Source organism: Tiliqua scincoides, chromosome 3, assembly GCF_035046505.1.
Source record: "Tiliqua scincoides isolate rTilSci1 chromosome 3, rTilSci1.hap2, whole genome shotgun sequence".
NCBI lineage: Eukaryota > Metazoa > Chordata > Lepidosauria > Squamata > Scincidae > Tiliqua > Tiliqua scincoides.
Genome location: NC_089823.1, coordinates 195,719,637 through 195,744,326, shown reverse-complemented (window position 1 = coordinate 195,744,326; position 24,690 = coordinate 195,719,637). Strand labels below are relative to the sequence as shown.

Genomic DNA, 24,690 nt, shown 5'->3' with positions numbered 1-24,690 from the left:
CCCCCGTGTAAGAAAAGTAGCCCCACAATGGGGCTACTTGACTCTGCGCTGGCTATTTAGCCGGCGCAGAGTAATGGAGTTCTGTGTCTGTGTAACATTCCCTTACCTGGCGGAGGCCTCCATGACTACCACCCCACCACAGGATACAGTGCATGCTGCATTGGCACTGAAAAATAGGATAGGATTAGGCCCTCAAGTCCTGAGGTTATTCAAAAATCAGATACTATCAGCCCAATCCTATGCATGTCTACTCAGAGGTAAGTGTGGATAGGATTGCAGCCTGAGGGCCCAATCCTACCCTACTACAGGTGTAATCGCAATGCAACCCTGACATAAGGGAACAAATGTTCCCATACCTTGAGTGCCTCTCCACTACAGGATGGATCACAGGCTCCATTGACATGGCTGCACTGGCACTGGAAAACTGGATAGGATTGGACCCTAAATCTGCTGCTGCTCCCCTCCTTTTGTCCTCACAACAACCCTGTGAGGTAGGTGAGGCTGAGAGAAAGTGACAGGCCCAAGGTCACCCAGGAAGCTTCATGGCTGAGGGGGAATTCGAACCTAGATATTCCAGGTCTAAGTCCACCTCCCAAGCCACTACACCACCCTGGCTGTTTCCGAATAATAAATATTATTTCATTTAGATCTCCTTTTGTTAAAGACTGGCAAACCTAGATGGGTCCCAGTTGAGTGGTGAGTAAAAAAAAGTGGGTCCTGGTGCTAAAAAGTTTGGGAAACAGGGAGGTGAAGTAGGTGGACAAGCAGGTGAGGCACAGCCTCCCCACAGGAGTCCCTCGAAAAGCGCCACTGCCCTGTGAGGCACCCAAGCACCCACAACCCATGCGCAGAGCAAGGAGGAAGGGAGTGCAGAGCCCGTGGGTGCCTCACACAGCAGCGGTGCTTTCCAAAGGACTCCATTGGGGAGGCTCTGCCTCACCTGCCTCCCCACATCCCTGTTGGGAACCCCTGCCTCAGAGCCCACTCCTATGCCTGTCTACTCAGAAGTAAGTCCCAAGACAGTCCGTGGGGCTTACTCCCAGGAAAGTGCGGCCGGGAGGCGGCCTTAATGAGCTGAGGGCCCCTCCCCCTCCCGCGTGGGGAGGCGGAGAGGGAGGAGGAGCGCCGGGGGCGGGGCTCTGGGGGCCGTCACTTCCGCTGCAGAGAAGGCAGGCGCGCGGACGGTCTTGGTGCTAGCAACCGCGGTTGGCGTCCCGGAGTCCGAGTCGGGAGGATGAGCGACAGCGGGGAGCAGAACTACGGCGAGCGGGTAATAGGCAGAGCCTGCGAGCGCCGCTTCAGCGGCCCGCCCGAGTGGGGGAGGAGCCGCCATTTCGCCCCCCCTTTGGGTCTTCAGCTTCCCCTCACGGCGCCGAAGGGACAGGCAGGCAGAGCGCCAGGGGGCCCCGAGGCGGCCTCGCCCTCCCCTCCCCGGCGCGAGAAAGCGGCCCCCGTTCCCTCACGGAGCGCTCTGTGGGGAGCCTCCCCTCCCCCCCGTGTGCGCCGGCGCCATCTTGGGCTGGTGACCTGAGCGAGCGCGCCGCCGCGGGGACAAAATGGCCGCGCAGGGCTTGGCGCGCTGCGGCTGTCGCGTCCCCAGGAACGGCTGCGGGCTCGTCAGGGCTGCACCCGCCGCCCGCGTCTAGAGATCGGCGTGTCCGGTCCTCGTCGTGGCTTCCTATGAGCCTTCTGTGGCCGCAGCGTCGAGCCCCGCGCTGCCCGGGAGTGTGTGTGTCCGTGCCCCTTCCCCGCCCCCGGAAGGAGAGGAAGCCCTTTGGAGCAGCGCTGTGGCTCTTCAGGGCTACGTCCTCGCGCGCCTTGGGAGAGGAAGGCTGCAGCCCATCCGCGTTTCCCTGGGAGTAGCTCCATTGACTAGAATGGACTTCCTTCTGAGTAGAACCAGGCACAGTTGAACTTGGGCTCTAAGCACGCCTAAGGCTGCAACCCTAGCCACACTTTCCTGGGAGCAAGCCCCACTGACTAGAATGGGATTTACTTATGAGTAGGCATGCAGAGGACTGGGCTCTAAGCACACCTAAGGCTGCAATCCTAGCCACACGTTCCTGGGAGTAAGCCCCACTGACTAGAGTAGGACTTACTTCTGAGTAGGCATGCATAGGCTTGGACTCTTGAAATGTATTGAAACATTTCCAAAATTTGACTAAAATAGAAAATCGTGGTGTTTTTATTGTAGGGGTGCACTTTAATTATAGTTATAGATTATAATTATTTTGAAAATGTACTTGGTAGATGGTACAGTGATAGCAGATGAAGCCAAGGTATTATTTCTAACTGGAAAAGTAATCACTTTTAATTTCTGGAAAAAAACCTTTAGCACCAAAATGGGGTGTGTTGTGTTTTCATTAACATCAAAAAGGTGATGTTTTGTGTTTTTTTTTTAACCAAAAAAAACACACTCAAGCATAACTTGTTCAGTAATTCTGATCCAGGGGTGTCCAGACTTTTTGGCAGGAGGGCCATATCATCTCTGACACCTTGTCAGAGTGGCCAGGAAAAAAAGTTAATTTACATTTCAAATTTGAATAAATTTACATAAATGAATACATTAGAAATATAACTTATATGAATGAATGATGGTCTTGCAATAGTTCATGGCCTATAAAAGGCCTTGCACAAAGCAAGGCCGTCCTTTCCTTTGCTGCCACTGCTGCATCACAGATGTGAAACAGCAAGCAGTGGAGGGAGCCCTTGTCCCATAGCTCACGCAAGAGGTCAAACAGTTGGCCGTCACACTGAGAGCAGTTGCAAGGCTCCAGCAAGTCTCCAGAGGGCCACAGCTCATTGGAGACTGGGGGCTCTCAGTGGGCTGAATTGGGAACCCTTGAGGGCCGGGGTTTGGGCACCCCTGTTCTAATCCATGCAGTAAATGTTTGTGGTACTGAAACAAGAAGCAAGTGAGGCAGTGGTTGGTTGAAATTTATATTTCATATAAATGAAACATGTCGGGTATGCATACATGTTGGTGCATGTGATATACCTTTAAGCCAGTGATTTTCAATCTTTTTTGACTCATGGCACACTGGCAAGGCACTAAAATGGTCAAGGCACACTGTCGGTTTTTTGGCAATTGACAAGGCACACTGTGCGGGGGGCTCACATCCCCCAATGGTCCTATTGATAAATGACAGTCTCCCAGATTTCTGTGGCACACCTGGGGGACCATTCACGGCATACCAGTGTGCCATGGCACAGTTTTTGAAAATGGCTGCTCTAAGCAATAATTTAAAAAATGCTCAGGCTGTTGGTAAAGCATGACTCATATTCTTAAGAGGCAGAAAAGATCAAACAATAATTGTGCTGGTATTTAGGGCACATAATATATGTCAGGTACTGTGAGTACAACAAATCTCTAAAGTAGGCCTGTATTACCCCATGCAAATGTGGCCTGGAAGGATACTAGTTTGCCTTAAGGCAGCGGTTTTCAAACTCTCTTGGAGAGTTTGCACTGCTGTAATACCTTGCAGGGGCAGGGGGAGGCGGCGGGGGGGGGGGGGAGGCAGTGAGGCGATTGTGCCTTCAGGAGGGCTGCAGGGAAAAGGATGCACTCACCAGTCTAGGGCTCCCAGCCCGAAGAAAGTGAAAGTGGAGTGATCGATCATGCTCTGCCTTTGCAAAACTGGAAGTGGAGCCTGATTGCTCCACTTTCACTTGTAACGAGCTGGGGAGCTCTGCAGACACTAGTATAGAGCTCCCTGCACCCCTGATAGGCTGCTACAGGGACTGGTGAGTGCATCACAGTCCCTGCAGCCCACCTGAGCAGCACAGGATCGCTGCCTGCCCCCACCCCTTAAGGGAAAAGAGACCAGGACCTTCAGGCTGGGGCATCTATGCCCCACTTTGGAAACCACTGCCATAAGGCCATCTTGAGATTTGATTGACTTGTCCTCTGCTCAAAGTCAAGTTATGAAAGTCTATATTTGCACATTGGAGTGGACAAAAAATGAATTGAGGTACTGTATAAAAATATACAATTGAAAACTAAGTAGTAAAGTATTTCTGTTTCAAAAGACTAATTTTGTTTGCCTTCATCTCTCTTGTGGGTCAACACAGATACCAAGTAAGGGACTGCATGATTGGAGCTATTTACCAATACTAATGGGCACTACATGAAATGGTTGAAAGGTATTTTGATGAAGGGGTGTGTAGCAGCGCAAGATGCTGCTTTGGGGAGCACCCAAGGCTTTTGGGGGCCTTGGTGCTTGGTGAGAGACACACAAGACTGTATCTTGTTGCCTGAAGGAGAGTGTTAAAGCAGAAGCACTCTGAGGGTTTGAAAGTTAGAACTTGAGGCAGCAAAGAGTTATAGCAATGAATAAAACAACAGACATGTATAGAAGCGAGATGCAGAAGGAAGGCCTGATGCAGAAGGAAAAAGCTTCTGGGATTCAGCCTTCTCTGACTTTTATTCCCTCTCAAACAATACACAACAGGCTGGGGTTTTCCATTCTCTGATCTTGTTTACAATACTAAGCTATGAATCAGAAGTCTGCGTAATAGGGAAATTACAAAAGGATGCTGAGATTCACACTAGCTATAACTAGCCGGCTCTCTAGCTTAACCGCAGTCCACATTCCTAGATATGATTCCCTATAACATCTTCTTGTTGACAGGCTACAGAGCTTCAGACTCAGCATGTCACCAAGGCCGCGCAAGTTTGCTCTGCGCAAGTGCAAACTGTGCTTTGCTTTATTGCCAACATACTGAGGCTAAGGCTAGCGCCTCCACATAAACACTACAGGGGTGCTATCAAATGTCAGATGGTCCTATGACGAATTCCAGAAGGTATAACTGAGAAATAAAAGCTTAATGATCATTGCATACATGTCGGGTATCTTGCTCATGCTCATTTTGGTCAGAATAAAAGTATCGGCAAGCACTGTGGTTCTTTGCATTGAATAATGGCAGCTGTTGCTTAGAGTTGTGGTATGTACAGGTCATCCCTCATTATCCACTATGGTTCTGTTTCAGAACCCCAGTGGATTAAAAAAATCAGTGGACTAAAAAAAAGTGGAAAAATAGATTTAAAGGCCCACTTCCAGGTTTCTTGCCTTTCCGTTGCTCCTAATAGAATAAAGCCTTGACGTCCTCAGGAGTTTGATTCTGGGATTCCCTGCTGATACCATAAAATGTGTTAAATAAAAACAGTTTTTTTAAAAAGTGCATCCCTTTAAAATTGTGGTTTAAGAATAACTTTTCTTACTGTTGTAGAGAGGCAGTCAGCAATTAGAAATATGAAGGACATTTGCCTAGCTTAGATGGAAGAATGGAATGATTGATTGCATGTCTATACAACAGTAAGAAGAGCAGTTAAAAACTGATTTAAAAGGGATGCATTTTCCGTTTCTACAGGGATCAGCACATTCCTTCTCATTTGCAGTGGCCATTCGTGTTGAGTCAAATCCTTGTATAAAAAAAACAGCATATAACAAGGTTGGACCTGTAGTGGGTCCCCACTATAATTAGCTCAGTATATGGTAAAATCACTTTGCAGTGGACTCTCCTTAATAAAATTAGGTTTGCTGTATTATGCACTTTATGATGATTATACACTGCTGTGACAGAGGAGAGAAAGGAAAGAGGGAACAAGTAATGGCGACCAGTTAGTGTATGACTGAGCAGAGAGGTAGGAGGAGTTCTTCGCACCTTTGTTCCTCATCTGCTCCACAAGTGTAGCAGAGTCAGCAACAGCACCTCCTTTTCTGTGGTGGGGCCATGATGAACATGCAAAATAGTTGAGGAGGGAAAGGCTGAATGAGTGGTAGCAGTTAACTATGTTGCAGGCAGGTCTGCCTTGCTAAAACATGGCAGGAGGGAAGGAAGAAATGAGGTGGCTCCTCTTATTTCCCTCTCCAGCTCATTTTGTAGCTCAACAAATAACCCGGAAGAGCTCACCATATGCCTCCAGTGAAATGGCAGAGGTGGCAGCAGGGCAAGCAGCTTCCCAGAACAAACTGCCCAAAGATCAGTAGCAAATAAGTAGGTTCACCTTATGATGGATTCTCTGAAACAGGTTAGCATAGGCATTGCCTTGGTATCTGCAGGGGGATCTGTTCCTGGACCCCTGGTGGTTACTGAAACCTGCGGATAATGAAACCTGCAGATTTGACACCTGTAGGCCTCAGATCGAGAGCAGAACTCTGGTTGCATTTGGAGGACTACAGGTCGCCCCTGATCGGAGCTCAGTGTGGGTCAGTGTACTGGCGTTGAGCCAAATCTGGATGATCAGACATGACCTGTATTGTAAAGCAGGATCTACTGTATTCCTTATCTGTTATCCCAGTCAAAGTCACCTGGGCAAGTAACGTTTGAAGTTTGGTATCTCTGGACCAGCTTGCACCACTTTCTCTGTGGCAGCTGGAGTATGTGCCAAAAGAGACATTCTTCCCCCTCACTTCTTGGCCTAGCTGTTGAGTGTTTTGATCTAACTTGGGAGCTAATCAGAGAGTGAAACCAGAAAAGTTTTGATTTTTTTTCCCTTCCTGTTCAACTTCGTGCTGTCCATGCACATACAAAATTGAGTTCAGCGAGAATAACAAAGGCCTGTATATAAAGAACATAAGAAGAGGAATCCTCTCCACTCTGTGTTCAACTTCTGAACCAGGCAGGACTGCAAGAGAAGAGAGGTAGCCTTTCATAAGCAGTGTTATTGAGTGTTCAGAGTTGCTTCTATATTATGTATGGTTATGTGGAAAACGTGTATCGTGCATACAACAGGTATGTGTTCTGGTGTGCGAATCATACAGGTACATGCACCAGGAAGTTATCTGATAAAATAAATTTAAAAGCTGATTGATTTGTATTCTTTGTCTGTTTAGTGCAGGGTGGGAAGACTTTTAACTATAGGGGTCCTGGACCTTTAACCATTGTATAGAAGAAGGAATTTCATCTCATAGATGACAAGCTGCACCTGCTGTAGTTCTCTCTCCTATACAATGGTTAAAGGTCCAGGATCCCTAAAGTTGAAAATTTTCCCACCCCACTCTAGTTTATTCAACATGGCAAATGGGCAGAATTAAAATTCCAATAGTAAACAAATCATAAAGGCAGCAAATAACTGTTTCAACATGAGCAGCTAACATAGCAGCAAAAATGTGTTTGGGGTAGCACACACATCCTTTTTCCTGCTTTGTAGTGGCCCTTACCATCGATTTGTACAATGGCATTATAATATTAGCTGTTTTGTTCTCAATACCTTTTCTAATGATCCAAAGCATAGAATTGGCCTTCTTTACTGCTGCCGCACATTGGGTCGACACTTTCATTGACCTGTCCACCACCACCCCAAGATCTCTCTCCTGATCTTTCACAGATGGCTCAGAACCCATCAGCCTATATGTAAAGTTTTGATTTTTTGCCCCAATGTGCATGATCTTACACTTACTGACATTGAAGCGCATCTGCCATTTTGTTGCCCATTCTGCCAGTCTGGAGAGATCCTTCTGGAGCTCCTCACAATCACTTCTGGCCTTCACCACTCAGAAAAGTTTGGTGTCGTCCGCAAACTTTGCAACTTCACTGCTCAACCTTGTCTCCAGGTCGTTTATGAAGAGGTTGAAAAGCACCAGTTCCAGGACACATCCTTGGGGCACACCACTTTTCACTTCTCTCCATTGTGAAAATTGCCCACTGATACCCACTCTCTGTTTCCTGGTCTTCAACCAGTTCTCAGTCCATGAGAGGACCTGTCCTCTAATTCCCTGATTGTGGAGTTTTTTCAGTAGCCTTTGGTGTACTGAAGCCACTGTACTTCAGTACTGTATAAGTACTGTACTGATAAAGAGGAAAGAGTAGAGATGGATCTATAACAGTAATTCCCTACCTGGGTATGTATATCCCCACAGGGTACTTGCCAGGACCATTAGGGGTATTTGAAAAAGAATTGAATAATGGCAAAAAAAGACAGGTCTGTATTAGCATGCCTTGCAGGGCTGGCATTACAATGCCTTGCAAGGCTAATATGAGGGATATAATTTATGGAAATGGGCTGCCAAGGAGTACACAAGTGAAAAAATGGATTCAGAAAGTGTGGGATATTGTCCTTCAAGCACAGTTCTTGGACAACCCTAGTCTCTTTTTTTGACAAGGTTTACTCAGAAGTGAAGCTCAGGTAGTTACACTTCCTAGGTACATAATATTTTACAGAAGGAAATTGCATGAACTGGAATAGTCTTGATACTTTTTTAAAGTATTTCATAGCAAATTTTGAGGTGGGGCGAGATGTTCGTTTGTAAATAAAAGTCCTGTTTGGGCTCTTGTGGAATAGCTTCATATGAGAATTACTCCAGATTCGTTAGCAAATCTACATGGAAAACCATGTATTCAGCTGGACATTCTTGGAAAAGTAGGCTGTCTCTTCTGTCACTGGCTCTGTTGTGCCAAAAATATTCTGCTTATTGTGTCGTTCAAGCATGTAGCTTCTGTGGACCGTATGCTTGACTTCAAATCTGAGATTAACTTTTGTTGATTATCCTGTGCAACCTAGTCCCGTTAATACAAATTTTGTTTCTGTTCTTTACTTGACTAGTATGAGAGTGAAATACTGAAATAAAAGCAGGGTGGATTGAAGTACTATACAGGTATGTCACCCATGGGAGGGGGTTCCATTCCAGAACCCCCCATGGATAGCTGAAACCATGGAGATGGATGAAAGCCCATCCATGTAATCTGGGGGGCTGCCGCCCCAGAGGCAAGGAGGGCCCCACTACCCTTATTTCCAGAAGTGAGTCTGAGTTCAGCAGAGGCCAGAGATGTCCATCCCCAGGCTCAGACTGAGCTGTTGAGCTCAAAACACATGACTTCTGCTTTTACCCCGTGCCCATTTTTCTATATGAGCAGGCAGTCTGCATGCTAGGGGGGCATAGAACATTAACAAGAAGCAGAACAGTTCTCACTGATAAACATGACTGATAAACAAAATGAAAGGTAATGGGCATGGAGGGTTGTGGAGCACTGTACACATAGGATCCTCTTTTGTTTGTGGTTTCCATATCTGCAGGGAGGGGCCTGGAACAGATTCCCCATGAATGTGGGGGGATTCCTGTATATGCTTGAAATTAAAACCCTGTGTAGTAACTCCATGAACATTATCCAAAAATTTCTGCTTGTGCTACCCACATACACTTTGCACTGCAGAAAATATACGGTATTGCTTAGAAAAGCTGTTGCAAAAGTCAGGATTTCTAGTTGGGTATCATAAGGTCTCTGACTGCTTGTTCAGGAACATGATGTTGGAACATCCAACTTGTGAATGGGCTTGATCAGGGCTTTGAAGTAGGTGCAGCCTGTGAGGCACTGGAGATCATTAATTCTGTGTGAGAAAAAAGTGGATCCTGAAGGGAAAACAAAATACAGCCACCTTTTAACTCTACAAAGTAGGAAGATGGAAAGTTGATAGCTGACATTTGATAAGGCCCCTTACAACTGCCATTTACTCCCTTTAAAAAGCTAACAGAGAAAATTTTAGTCTAAATCTTGTAATTGAAGTAATGTGACTAAAACAAGTCCAAAGGAATATTCTTATGACGTCACCTTTCTGTGTTGTAATTGTTTTGCCCAGTGGATATCCCATACTCTTGCCCACAGGAAAGTCTTTGGAATTGCACTGGTAAGTTCTTTGGTGTTGCTTTAGCGCAGTCACAATAGCACTGGACCAGCAAGAACCAGATGTTTTGACTTTAGTATAGAGCCTTGGAACCTAAGCTGTACTTGATAAGGGGACTTAAATGTCCATGAGTATAGGCACTAACAGTTTTCTCAGAAGTACAAGTGGAGTCTTGTTATCCACAAGGGATCCATTCCCAGACTCCTGCAGATACTGAAACCTGTGTATAATGAAATCTGTGGGTTCTGTCCCACAGGGACTTCAACACGACAGGAGCCTCATTCAGGTTGTGTCCAGGAGCTTTTCTGAGGCCTCTAGTGGCCTCTACAGGTCTCAGAAAGGCTCCCAGACGTCACCAAGGAGCATCTGCAGTAGCATCCAGGAGCTCAGGTCTGAATTCTGCCAGACTGGCAGAATGGGCAGCAAAATGGCAGATGCGCTTCAATGTCAGTAAGTGTAAAGTCATGCACATTGGGGCAAAAAATCAAAACTTTAGATATACGCTGATGGGTTCTGAGCTGTCTGTGACAGATCAGGAGAGAGATCTTGGGGTGTTGGTGGACAGGTCGATGAAAGTGTCGACCCAATGTGCGGCGGCAGTGAAGAAGGCCAATTCTATGCTTGGGATCATTAGGAAGGGTATTGAGAACAAAACGGCTAGTATTATAATGCCGTTGTACAAATCGAGGGTAAGGCCACACCTGGAGTATTGTGTCCAGTTCTGGTCGCCACATCTCAAAAAGGACATAGTGGAAATGGAAAAGGTGCAAAAGAGAGCGACATAAGAGGGCTGTTCTTATGTTCTTATCTGCTGTTGGGGAGCCTGGACACGTAACTTCTGTTGAGTTGTTAGCATTTACTTCCAAGTACTTCCAATTTGGATTGCAGCCTAAGCAGGTTTGATTAAATTTGAGGACTAAGGGCACAGTTCTAAGGTGCCATTGGTCCAACACTGACCTAGGAGGGTCACAAATGTGCCATAAGCACATCTGCACCTCCTCAAGAGTTGACTGGGCCAGCGCAGAAGCGCAGGCAGGCTGGCAGAGCCTGAATCCAGCCTCCAATTAAAACAACCATTTAAAAACAACCTTGCTGACCTTTGTGATGGAGAAAAGATACATTAGGCAGACAATTCATCAATCAGTCTCTCTCTCTAGACCAGGGGTCTCCAAACCTTTTGGTCTGAGGGCCACATTAAATATATGAGGGCCAGGGAAAAAAATTTAAGTGTAAAATTTAAATAAATGGATTAGAGATGCAACTTAGACGAATGAATAAATGAATGTGTGGGCTCATTCACTTAGCCTCTCCAGCCCTCAGAACACCCTCCAGATGCAATCAGAGCACAGCTCTGGTCATGTTCAGTCAAGTGGGCCAGAGGCTTTCAGGGGACAAGAGGCTGACTGCAGGCTGGATAGAGGTTTGCTACGGGCCACATCTGGCCATCAGGCCAGTGTTTGAAGGCCCCTGCTCTAGTCTCTTAGAAAAGAGTCTTCACTCTTAGAAAAGACTCTTAGACTCTTCACTCTTAGAAAAGACTCTTAGACTCTTTGCTCTGAGCCAGTGACCCCCCCCTTCACCCAGAGCAAAGTGATTATCTTTCATTCAAGTGCTGGGGGGGGGAAGGGAGGGGTCCCTTGCCTTGGAATGAAGCCAAGGATTGATGGAGTGTAGGCCGACTGTTTTCCTTTAATTTAAGGGATGTTTATCATTGCATTGAGATCGAAAAAGCTGTAGATTTTTCCACAGATGAAAAATCCTTTGATAATTAGGTTAAACCTGTAATCATTTGCATGGCTGTCTCTACAACAGTAAGAAAAGCAGTTTTTTAAACTGATTTTAAAGAGATGGATTTTTTTCCCCTTCTCCAGGGATCAGCACATTCCTTCCCATTTGCAGTGGCCATTTGTGTTGAGTCAAATCCGTGTATAAAAAATCTGTATAACAAGGTTGGACGTATACACATGCATTTGTGTGCAAAATCTAAATAAAAGAAAAACATAACATTAACACATGTCACAGAAAGTTGGTTGAAAGAGGAAAGAAGGTGGATGAAATTTGAAATATGGTTATAATTGGGAAAGAGCATCTGTTCTATTTAGCTGACAGATTGCATAGTCATAATTTGAACTCAGATCTAATATGTGACCTGTTATTTATAATTGTTGACCTCAGAAGTCGTGTTATTTATCCCTTGCTATTAGAAAATGGCCCTTAATTCTTTTCAAAGGTGGCGTTAACTATGATGTTTTGATAAAAGGTTACAGATTTGGTTTTAAGTCATTATTGGTGCCAACTATTTTACCTTAACTGGTTTTTATCTCATTCAACTGCTATTTCAATGGGATTATTTTCAAGGGATATGCAATATAACTGAGATTTTTATGATATCACAATCTGATTTCTTGTTTAAGTCTTCAGCGTTATCTACTCTAAATGAGAGAAAATTTCTGGACTCTTTTGTTAATATTCTCAATGCTGAAAAGTGTAATTTATTTACTAAGTATAAGTAACACAGAGACATACATAGTACCTGTAGTGAGTGAAAGTCTTCCAGCTAACAAGTGGGTAGCATTTAGGTGTTGAAAACCACAGCTAAGGAAGCATCTTGCTTGGAGAAATCCTGCATATAGTAATAGTCATCAATATTGCCATTTTCTGTATTGCGTTCTACCCATACTGGCTGTTAGACAAATAGTTACCTAAGCCTAGAACTTTTGCCATGTTGTCATCCTCCCAAAGTCCACAGTAAATCCATGTTGTGTGCATATTGGTTAATGCATCGAAGTAATGACTGAGAACTTTATTGCACTTAAACTTTATTTAACCTTTTCCTAAGAATTGCTGTAATGGTACACATGTAGTATGTATCAACCATTGCACCAGTACAATATTATTACTGTGACATCAGTACAGATGTTGAGAATTGTGGTGCTAATGTCATATGGAAAGGGGAAGCTTAATAAAACAATTCATCTTCACTTTCTTTATGGAAGCTCCCATAGTTTTTTTTAAAAACATAGGTTGGAGCCAAATGTGGACAAGTGGAACAAAGTTTGCAAGACCCTGTTCTGGGGATTCTCCCACCAACCTCCCTATGCCATATCCCGCACTGTTCTCGAGGGCCCCCCAACCCTCAGCATCAGTTGTTCAGGAGAAGTGGGGGGGGGAGTTCCTTTGTGTGAAGTTAATTCTACTTGCACAACGTAGGATCCAACTCTTGATTTATGAGCACAGTTAGTATTTTATTAGACACATCACTGGCTTGCATTCTAAGTTTTGTTTTGTTGAGCTACATAGCTTAAACTTATAGTTTAACAAAGCACAAGTTATTTAATGACTGGCTAAACATAGGATGCAATCTTTTGTGATGGGTTTAAATGCTTAGGTCAAGACTTACTACAATGTTATGAACTCCTGCAAAGTCCTTATGGCATTCTCCATTACTGTTGTGATAGGGCACAAGTTTTCACTTGCAAATCCTATTGAGACTTCCTAACTAAAGAGAGAAGTTTTTTAAAAGTGCTGTTGTTCGTCTTGTTAGTATGTCTTTAATTCTACATCCTTTTTTCTTAAAAAATAAAGTTTATTAACTCAGCATGTGTGTGCAAATTGGTGACTTTGGAACATAGTACTAGTTTCTAAATGCAATTGTAAAGAGATGTAACTTAATTTTTAAAATTCGTCAGTCTACTAAGATCTCATTTCAGCTGTTAAAACATTTTAAGTAGGAATGACTAGCAAATTCATAGTTGGTCAGTAGTTTTCAATTGAATTGACATCTTTTTAAAAACACAGCAGTAAACCTGGGATCAATCAATACTAGAATTGCTTATCTAGTTAAAATAGTGCAAACACATAGCATTTTTTCTAGTTTCAGTTTTGGCACTAAATATCTATCCTGGAGTTTTAAATATTCTTCATCCTGTTCTTTTTTTATTAAGGTTAATGTTGAAGAAGGAAAATGCGGAAGTCGCCATTTGACAAGTTTTATAAATGAGAATTATTTGAAGCTCAGGAATAAGTGAAGCTGAAATTTGAAAAAAAAGAAAGTGAATGCATGCTAATTATCAGACCAGAAGTCCCACTTATAGAATATTGAGCAATTTTTGTGAAGTGGGGAAGATGAAAGAAGTCAGAATTTGAAACGGAAGAATGAAGAAAAGAAATAAAAATGAAGTTAAGATAAGAAGTAATCTGGAATCTGAAAGCGCTACGCTAAGTAATTACTAGTCTGTTTATGTGTCCCTGTATATTTTGCTAAACATGCATGCATTATTTGTTTAATAGAAAAAAAACATATGCAGGGTTTTGAAAAGTGCTTAACAGGCAAAATAAACCATAAATCTAGGCAGTTATAATGGCAACTGCCCGGACACATAATGGAGACCTAGATCTTTTGACATTTTTCACCAGAGCTTTTTTAGACTAAAATATTGGAGAGGTTGTTTTCAAACTAAACAGTATGTTTTCTGTATGCAGGAATCCCGTTCTGCTTCCAGAAGTGGAAGTGCTCATGGTTCTGGCAAGTCTCCAAGGCACTCGCCTGCCAGATCTCGGTCCAAGGAGGGATCAAGGCGGTCTAGGTCAAAGTCTAGATCCAGATCTGAATCTCGGTAAGTCTGTCCTAAGGCAAAAGTGTCTTCAAACTGAAGCAGTTTTCTAAGTGAAATGTTATGATTTAAATACTTTTACTAATCCTGAGAAAAGCTGAGGCAACCTTCAACTTATGTGCATTGTGCATACATGACATAAGAATTGCAGTCAAGATTTCCAGATTTTTATTAATTCCCAGGTTGCTGTGAGATGTCATTGCTGCAAGGAGTAGTTGTGGAGCTTTCTGCTGAGTGGCATATGTCATTACTGTGCTGTAATCATAGCAGGATGTATCTGGGTGGTCATAACATGGTATTAGCTGAAACATCTGCTGAGTAGGTTTTTCTAGCCAGTTTGTTGTCCTGTTACTTCAAGGTTACCTCAGGTGACTTAACAGACTGTTATAATCTTGTATTGCTACTTTATATAAAAATGGTAGGCAGGTAATTACAGGTATTATTCTAGAAAGGGCAGTAATACATACATCATTAGAGGAAGATCTCTGACAAGCATCATTTTGTTAACTTGCAAATTTGCATCTAAATTATTCTGGTCCTGTGATACTCTCCTGGTTATGTCCTCCTGGAATTGTGTTGTGATTGTAAAATTCTTAAGGTGTGCAACTATTCAGTGCAGCAATTTTGACCAGTGTGCCTTGAATGGTTCTCAGGTATGCCCCAAGAATTTGGGGAAGGATCATTTATTAATAGGCCATTGGGAGATGTGAGCCCCCCCACCAGTCAAATGGTATGCCTTGTCAGTAGTAAAAAAACTGATAGTATGCCTTGACAATTTTAATACTTTGTTAGTATACCCTGAGATGAATAAGGTTGAAAGTCTCTGGCCTAGTGGAAGAAGGACCTCACCCCATCAGTGTGTGTTTGAAACCAAGCTAGGCACGTGAAATGACAGTTCAGAGACTGCTATCATACAGAAGCTGAAACTCAAGGTGTATGCTGGCATTTTCATTTGAAAGTCCTTGGTATCACCTTGCATATCTGCAACAGGAAGTGCTGTGCAAGGAGGAATATGTGCAAGATTTCCTTGTAAATTTTGGATTTCAACTAGATAAAAACTTTGTTGAGTATATACTTGTGGGTGTTTTATCTCGTTACTGTGCTTTATGTGGGTAACATAATGACAGTTTAGACATTTCTGTTCAGAAATGAACCAATTACCTTTCTTGTTTGTAAGGCTAGAAATGTATTGAACACCATTTATTGGATATCTTGTCAATTTGATGTATTGGTTACCTGTAGTTCAGCATGATACTCTTGATTTTTGTACTCAACAGATCCAGATCAAGGAGGAGTTCTCGCAGGCATTATACAAGATCACGCTCACGTTCTCGATCCCACAGGAGATCAAGAAGCAGATCTTATAGCCGCGATTATCGCCGCCGACATAGTCACAGCCATTCTCCTATGTCTACTCGTCGGCGTCATGTTGGCAACAGAGTAAGGCTGGGATGGCAGCACTTGACCAGAGATCATTCAGCTGTGTGTGTCTTTGAAGATAAACAATTTTCCAATTACCCAGAAACTGTATAAAAATTGAAGTTGTTTAAAAATAAGCTGTTAATATTGTATAAAACATTGGGTGGATTGTATTTTGGAATTGGTGCATTAATGTTTTGAATAATTATGTTTTAGCATATAAAAATTATTCTGATATAAAATATAAAGATTATTCTGCAGCTTCAGAGTACTTTAATCTTAGGTTTGATTGTTTTAGGTAATGTGCAGAGTCTGGTAGCTCCTTAATACATCTATGTATTTGTGTCTGTAGGTTTCAAAATAAAAGTAGTAGTTAGGATGTAATAGTTGGCATACACATGTACTGATAATCCAGGTGAAGAGAGAACAGTTGCAGAAATCAGCTCAGAATTTGGTATTGAACTTTGAAGGGCTTACTTCAAAGATAAGAAGGCACATTTTCCCTTTGCGTACCTGGGCTCTCTAGATACTATTACAACTGCAGTGCCCAATACTGCTTTGGGCACAGTTTTGTTCCCTAACTTCCACAGCTTTTTGAATAGCATGAACTGCAGTGGGAAGGATGGGTCCAGTAACCCCATTGTACATCCTGGAGGGGTTGATAGAATTCTGCCCATAACCACTGCACAAAATGGTTTCTCTACATCAGGGGCTTCCAAACCCTTGCCTGCAGGCCAGATCCAGTATTCAAAGAAAGCCAGGCATGGCACTTTTCGTTCTGCGCCGCAGTCACCATCCTCCTTGCCCAATCATCCCAAAGCCTGGCATTGGGCAACTTCTTTCAATACCTGTCAACCCAGATGCCTCTGCACCCTGATTTCCCCGGCTGCCCAGCATGAGGCTGTGGGACAACTGGGCGAGGAGAAAGGTGGCTGTGCGTGAAATGTTTGGAAACCAGTGCGCTACATCATAGAATGGTTAGTTGAAGAAAAACTTGAGCTTTATGAATTTATATTTCTTACCCCCAAGGGATATACCTACATTCATCCTAGTAACGGATTATTTTGATCCTAAAACTTTTGATCCAGTCCAGAAAATCACAAAAGACATTTAATAAATCTCATGTATGAAATTGTGGCTCCCATTCCTTTTTCTTTTGTGCTGTAAAGCCTACTCTGTGTCTGGGTGAGGCTTAGAGCCCATAAGTGCAGCCCAAAGCACAACATACTCATGGGAATTTGGCACTATTTTGTTCTCCTTTTGACCATTTCACTTTTCTCATGAGAAGAGATAGGACATACTGAGTTCTTGCACGGCAGGATACAACATCATTCTTTGGTGGGAAGGGGGCTCAACTGTAATTATTTAAATTGCTTCAGAATTTGCTATTGTGGCATTTTTGTGTTGTATATGAATGCACTTTCACTGTTTTGTGGAATTTGAATTCTTATAATGGTTTTTTTATAGGCAAATCCTGATCCAAACTGTTGTCTTGGTGTGTTTGGATTAAGCCTGTATACAACAGAAAGGGATCTGAGAGAGGTATTCTCCAAATATGGCCCAATTGCAGATGTTTCTATTGTATATGACCAACAGTCTCGTCGTTCTAGAGGATTTGCTTTTGTGTATTTTGAAAGTGTTGATGATGCTAAAGAGGTAAGTGAGCATCCTTACCACTAAGTTATGTTGTACTTTTTGAAATGCCTGTTTTAGTAAACTATTATTTAAATAATTTAAATTTCTGTTTCTCTCTGTACACATGGAAGGATGCTAAGCAAGCGCTTGTCTTTGAAGTCAAAGACTAGGCCACAGTCCAGAACAGAATATAGTGTGCTCAGTTAATAAGTTAGAATGATAATTACTGGCTGAACAGTAGATTGGTAGTTTCAATGAGACTTTCAATGGGACTAAGTTCCCATAGTCATAACATATGATAAAACCCAATGTTTATAAGTATGTATTATAAATATTGGAGGTGCAGTGGCTGTTAAGCACACTGGACTGTTGGCTGGAAGGTCGGCAGTCCAGGAGTTTGAGACACTGGTGCTGCAGAACAGGGTGAGCTCCTGTTACTTGCCTTAGCTCCTGCCAACCTAGCAGTTCAAAAGCATCTAGATGCAAGTAGATAAATAGGTACCACTTTGGTGGGAAGGTAACAGCATTCTGTGTGCTTCAGCGTTTAGTCATGCTGGCCACATGACCACGGAAGATGTCTTTGGACAACGCTGCTCCCTTGGTTTAGAGATGGAGATGAGCACCACTCCCTAGAGTCGGACATGACCATGCAGGACAATCCTTTATCTTTATAATAAGTATACATAATTATACTTGACTCGTATGTCGTAATTCTTCCTATGGCTTTTTTATTTTTCGTAGATAAGCAGGCTTCATTTCAGTCTCAGTGTTAAGTGTTACAACAGTGTTTTTCAGACTAGGGGTCAGGACCTACTAGGTGGGTCGCAGGCCAATTTCAGGTGGGTTGCATAGCATCTGGTTTGGTCATCATTGAAAATACAGAGCTGAAATTACAGGAAACACAGCTGCTGGGCAGGGTGGACTCCCAGTGGGAGAGAGGCATGGTGCTTCCGAATAGGTGAGAAGATGGATCACTGGGGGGGGGGGCTATATGGTTGGAGAAGTCTGCATTGTGCTTTGAATTCCAGGCTATGCAAAATAACAGCACGAGCAGGCTGTGTAATGGAACCTTTGGCTGATTGCAGCTTAGGTTTGAAGCCTATATTGAGGATGTCACTTCCAGCCATGACATCACTTCAGGTTATTGACATGACTTCTAGTAGGTCCCAACAGGTTGTGAGTCCCAGTGCTAAAAAGTTGAGAACCATTGAGAGCATTTTATATTGCTTTGTAATGTCCAAAGCTGTTGATGTATATCTCGGTGGTCTTAATAACGATATAAAGATGGCCCAATATTGCTATTAGAAGTGAGGTTTGAATGGGTGACTGGCCAGCTTATGATGTTGGTCACTGCTTTATATCACATTTTCTCCATCTAACCAGAAAGGCTGTTTAATGCAATAGTGAAAATCTCTGAAAGCTATCTTGCAATTTGGTAATATTTCTTCAGTGATATGGTTGTCTTAAACCGTTTCTGCCCAACATTGCATATATGCAACAGGGATCAAATGTGTATACCTGTGGAATGGGAAGAAATGGGTTAATTGAAATTAAAAACAAAGCTGATACTGAAATTATATGTGCTGCCTAGGGGTTCTTCCAAATAAAGATCTGAACTAGTGAAGCAGTGTGTTCAGCAGCATTGTTGAAGCAGACAAAGAAGGAAAACATTCAGCTTCAGAAATCTGGATGTGGGATTTATGGTTCTGCATTGGCCTTTGGGCTGGCTGCTGGGTATGCAGTTACAACAGTTGCAAAACATACTGAATCAGAACATAGTCTTACATTTTTAACAGGAACAAAGGTGGAAGGTCCTTGAGCTAAATCATGGGTGTTTTGATAAAGTTCATATAGATCAGCCATTTTCAACCACTGTGCTGTGGCACACTGGTGTGTCGTGAGTGGTCCCCAGGTGTGCCACAAGAATTTGGGAGAGGATCATTTATTAGTAGTGTCATAGGGGCAGGCGCACCCTCCATTGATAGCACAGTGTGCCTTGTCATTTATCAAAAAACCGATGGTGCGCCTTGATCATTTTAGTGCCTTGCCAGTGTGCCATGAGATGAAAAAGGTTGAAAATCACTGGTATAGATGGTACTGTCGGAGCTGCTGCTACTTGGGTGGGGATGTGTACGCTTCCACGTTTTCTGAAAGAGGTGTATTCATGCAATATATATGCATATGTGACATGGAATATGAAGAGCACATGTGTGTAACTTGCTGTTTGTTCCTTTTTAAAATGCATGTGAGCCATGAGTGCTTGTATAATATTTAAATCTTAGTTTATTCAAGCATAAGTATATTGTAACTAAAACTGCAATCTGTTAACCATAATCGTGAGAACAATTTAAAGTAAGTGGTATGGGCATAGCTAGTTTCTGTGATAGAGGGGATGGACTGCTGTGCCCCCTCCATTGGCCTGCTGAAACCAACTATCTGGTTTCTCCCTTTCTAAAACTATTTCTACGCAGCCATGTCACCTGCTTGCAATTTCAAGCAAAACAGGGCGATGCTGGCTGTGTGGGAATTTGTCCAGTACTTTCCAGGTTATAGGGACTGGCTGCAAATCTAGGTCTTCTGAGGCAAAACACACCGCAGATACTTGCCTATAAGTTGATCTCACAAGGGCAGGATATCACAAGATAAGACAAGGGCAGGTTTTGAGCCCAAAATCAAGGAATTTGCTATGGCCCTCGGATAAGACAGGGGTTTAACTTAGGGAGGTGTCTGACTATAATTTTGTCTGATTTTACCTGAGGCCAGATCCTGAAAAATAACCTCCCAGTAATTGTTACTGAAGAACTGTACAGTCACTAATTTATTAAAAACACAGTGTATATATATATAGTATGTATACATCTATACATAAATGTAGACTTACATAGTATGTATACATACACACACACTATTTTTAATACTGTTTTTGCTATACTTTAATAAGTCTCTAATTTATTAAAAACTATGATCTATCTCATAGATCATAAGACATTTTTATTCACTAATTTTTTTAATTGTTCTCTCAACCATTTGTAAACACTATCAGAGTAAGGCCACAATCCCATCCACACTTTCCTGGGAGTAAGCCTCATTGACTTTAATGGGACTTACTTCTGAGTAGACAAGCCTAGGATTGGGCTCTAAGTACACTGGAAACAGCATACCAGTAGAACCATTACTGAAATCCTCCTTTTAAAGTGCCTGGTGCCTTAAGCCAAAAGCTCTATGTAGAACACACAACTGGGAGTGTGCAATTCAGTTCACAGTAGAGAGAGAAGCAACAAGGAGTGACTGAGCAAGTGCAGCTGCACATAGTTGCACCTGATTTACTTGGAAGTAGACCCTCTGTGGAGGAAGGGCAGTGGCGCTCATGTGGAGGTCCTGGCAGGGGGATACTGCAGAAGCAAGCATGCTCTCCTAAAAGCTTACTACATAAGCAGCTGTTGCAAGTGCTTCCTAGCTCCTGCCAGCATGCAGTTAAGATCGCTGGCTAAAATACCTGTTGCTGCAGAATAATTCTACTTTAAATTCTACTCTGCTTTTCCTGTGTTTTACATCTTTGCAAGGTCTCCAGGACTCTTCCAGTGAACAAATGCAGGGACTTTCCCCCTCCAGTCCAACTGCATTGGTGAGGATAGGGGGAAATGAGGTTAGCAATGAGGTTTGCAAAAAGTTTTGCAAAGGAGAGACTGAAGTGTGACTGTATACAGTAAGGGGAAAGGTGGAGAGCAAAGCAAGAGGAGGGAATAGACTGGGAGCCCAATCCTAGGCATGCCTACTCAGAAGCAAGTCCTTTAATAGTCAGTGGGGCTTACTCCCATGAAAGTGAGGCTAGAATTGTAGCCTTAACTGTTGCTGCCTCTCTCTCTCTCTCTCTCTCTCTCTCTCTCTCTCTCTCTCTCTCTCTCTCTCTCTCTCTTTCTTTAAAAAAAATCACTCCCCCCTTCCCCACCCTGTCCAACTTCATCTTTGGGGAGATGGGAAGGGGGTTAGCAAGTTGGGCTTTCCAGTTGAGTGCTTGAAGTTTAAATACAGTAGGAAGGGGGGAAGGGGGAACAAGAAGGAAAGAGGAGATGGACTCAGCTATTTCAAATGACTGCTTCTCCCTCGCTAAGACGCCTCCTCCCACACACAGCTCATTGTCTCCTGCTCTGTCTTGGGTGCCGCTCCAGAGATGCCTCCGTGGGCGCTGGTGCTGAGTGAGGGGGCTGCTGATTGGAGCTGGGAGCTTCTGCAGCTGGGCAACAGCCTGAAGGAGCACATGGACCACACCCGCAGGCAGCTGCTAATGCTCAGCAGCACCCCAGCTTCCTCTCAGCAGATCACTTCCTCCCTCCCTTCCACAATAGTGATTGGCTGGCTCACCCGCCTTCCCCCCACCCTCGCTGCTTGCCTGCCCCGGAGATAAGGCGGGGCAATGATTCAGGCTGCTTTTCTAGGAAGAAATATTTCGCCTTATAGGTGAGTATCTACAGTAGATCTGGATTAGTTTCCCGTTTCCAAGCTGCAGATTGAAACGTGCCCTTGTTTGTAGCAGCCCAGTTGAGTAACAATTCCCCATTATTGTCCAAAGAGTAATATTTCCAGTTGATGTAATGTCTGTTAAAATCACCTGCATAAATTGTAGGGTGTGGTTTGATGCTCAGAACATGCTGCGGCCAGGGTATCTAAGGTGGCTTATAGATATTCACTATTGTGAGATCGCCTAGTTTAGAAACGACTTCATGTATATTGTTGTTTGTGGAGGTTAACAGTAGAGAGGCGTTTTCTATGTTTCTTCTGATATATGTGGCTGTGCCATAACTGCACGTGGCCCTTAGGTCAAAACCTTGGATCTTGCCTCTGCTGGATTGTTTCTCTTAATTTTCTGTGTGTGTCACTTGAAGGTCGTCATTTGGGCCCGAAAAGGCCCGTTTTGCTTTTCCATTGCTATGTTTTAGAAAGTCAGGAAATCTACGATGTGGTCTGGCTACCAGCTGATTGCTAGTTCATTTAGTTCACACTTTCCTTGCTATCCAGGGTGCACCATGAGGAGGCAAATTAGCATCACGCCCCAGTTCTGAAACCCGGTAAACCGCAAGACAGAGTAGGCAGTTATCGCCCAATTGCCCTTCTGAGCTCATGATACAAACTTTTCAAGAAACTAATCATAAACAGAATTGGCCCTATAATAGATGAACATCACAAGTGGGCTTTCAACAAAATCGTAGCTGTGTTGACCAGGTGTTGAGCTTGACAAGCTATATCAAGGCTAGCTTTCAACAAGGTTTAACAACTACAGTTGTATGTATCGACCTAACTGCGGCATATGACACCATGTCGAGGGAGGGTCTGCTATATAAATTGTGTCACATCATCCCCTGTAAAAATCTGTATTGATTAGTCAACAATATGCTAAGTGACAGATCTTTCCAGATCATAATGGGGGTCAATGCAAGTAAGGTAAGAAGGCTAAACAACTGCCTCTCGCAAGGCTTTGTAATGGCACCCACACTATTTAACCTGTACATCTCAGACTTGCTAGTAACAAGGGGACATAAATTTGGATATGCAGACAACTTGGCTCTAGCAGTGCAGGGAAAAAACATGGAGGTACTGGATGGCCTCCTCTGAGAAGACCTTAAGATCCTGGGAAAGTATTTTGCTGGCTGGAGGTTAATACACAGTATCAGCAAAACAGTGAGTACAGGCTTCCACCTTAATAATAAATTAGCTAATGCAGCCCCAAAGGTCTATCTAAATAACTACCTACTCCCTTACAATCCTCATCCAAAATATCTTGGAGTAACTTTGGACCGGACTCTCTTATAAGTCACACCTCGAGTACACATCCACAAAAATTAATACCAGGAGCAACATACTCCAAAAATTAATAGGAACAAGATAGGAAGCTTCAGCAACTACTCTCAGAACATCAGCATTAGGATTGATCTACTCCGCAGCAGAATACCGTGCTCCAGTATGGCTTAAAAGGTGTCATACTAACAAGATTGATGCCAGATTAAATGAGACCATGACCTATTTATGAATTAAATGAAACCATGACCTATTCATAAGTGGCTGAATAAGTCCCACTCCTATCTGTTGGCTCCCCGTCTTGAGCCAAGTAGCACCGCCAGCCCTAGGGAGACAAGAGGCTTTAGTGAAAGAATATAGAAAAATCACTAACAACCCACTTTTACCAGTACATGCCAATCTCCCTCATCTATCATTCGGTAGGCTTAAATCCAGGAGCCTTAAATCTGGCACTCGCACATCTGCACAACAATTTTAACATCAATGCCCAATGGGAAACTCAGTGGGCAGTTGAATGCCCAGAAATAGGTAGATATATAGACGATCCTACACGTAAGGTGCCAGGTTTCAACTTACCTCGGCAGCACTGGAAAACTTTGAACAGGATCCGTACCCTGCATGGTGTTAGTCAGGTCTCGGGTGTTTAAATGGGGGCTAGTATCTACCCCACAGTGTGATTGTGGGTTCTCCCGCCAAACCATATACCACATTGTGTCTGGCTGCAAACTGAGGGTGTATACTGACCCAAGGTCTGACTTTTTCAATGAAGGCAACTTTGTCCTTGAATGGCTGGAAAAGCTGGACACTGACATTTGACCTAGTCTAATATTCACGTATTATATGCCATACGCTAAATAAATAAAAACCTGCTTGCAGCAGAGAAAGAAACAAGACAGTGGGTTTATTGTATTTGATTTTATTATTATATGTTGTTTTGAGGGGTATATAGAATTAACTTAAATTGGGATGGGAGTAACTGGTAAATACCATGCTAGGTAAGTGTTGCTAGTTTTTATTAATTTGATTTAAGATGAACTCTGAAAATATTTCGCAATGCTTTTTTCATATAGGCAAAAGAGCGTGCAAATGGAATGGAACTTGATGGGAGAAGGATTCGAGTTGATTTCTCAATAACAAAAAGGCCTCACACACCTACCCCTGGAATCTACATGGGAAGGCCTACATAGTAAGTTCTTGTGGCAATGATTTACATCAGTGATTCCCAACCTTTAGACTGCGGACCACTGAGGCAAAAATTGGAATTGTTGTAGACCACATGCAATGCCCCCACCCCCGCACTCAAAAAATACATTTAAATTTGTAATACAGGCAGCCATCATTATCCACAAAGGTTCCAAAACTGCGGTTTTTAGCCCCCTTCCGAACCCGATTGGAGTTGAGCTCTGGTCAGTCTGGAGGCTCTTCTGTAACCCACAGAGGCCGTGGGTGGATGGATGCAGATGGCCTCTGTGGGCTTCAGAAGAGCCTCCAGAGGCAAGAGCAGCACAGCTTCCCTCTCCTCCAGAGGCTCCAGATTGGCCCACACCATAGGTTTGGGGACCTGCAGATGAACAAATCCGCAGGTACTGAATCCACAGATAACATGGG

At 43.4% G+C, this 24,690-nt stretch overlaps 1 protein-coding gene across 5 annotated transcripts in view; it reads left to right on the top strand.

Annotated features, from left to right (window-relative positions):
* The first annotated feature begins 1,139 nt into the window (after window positions 1–1,139).
* The window catches only part of TRA2B (transformer 2 beta homolog), a 30,664-nt gene continuing 7,113 nt past the window's right edge, over window positions 1,140–24,690 (top strand). For 3 of the 5 annotated variants that reach the window (XM_066620460.1, XM_066620456.1, XM_066620457.1), the window contains exons 1-5: window positions 1,140–1,270; window positions 14,105–14,238; window positions 15,513–15,717; window positions 17,122–17,310; window positions 24,153–24,268. In XM_066620460.1, the coding sequence (XP_066476557.1) occupies window positions 1,235–1,270; window positions 14,105–14,238; window positions 15,513–15,717; window positions 17,122–17,310; window positions 24,153–24,268 (680 nt within the window). In that variant the 5' untranslated portion in view covers window positions 1,140–1,234. The remainder of the gene's footprint in view (window positions 1,271–14,104; window positions 14,239–15,512; window positions 15,718–17,121; window positions 17,311–24,152; window positions 24,269–24,690) is intronic. The other 2 variants (XM_066620458.1, XM_066620459.1) reach the window with 1 other exon arrangement.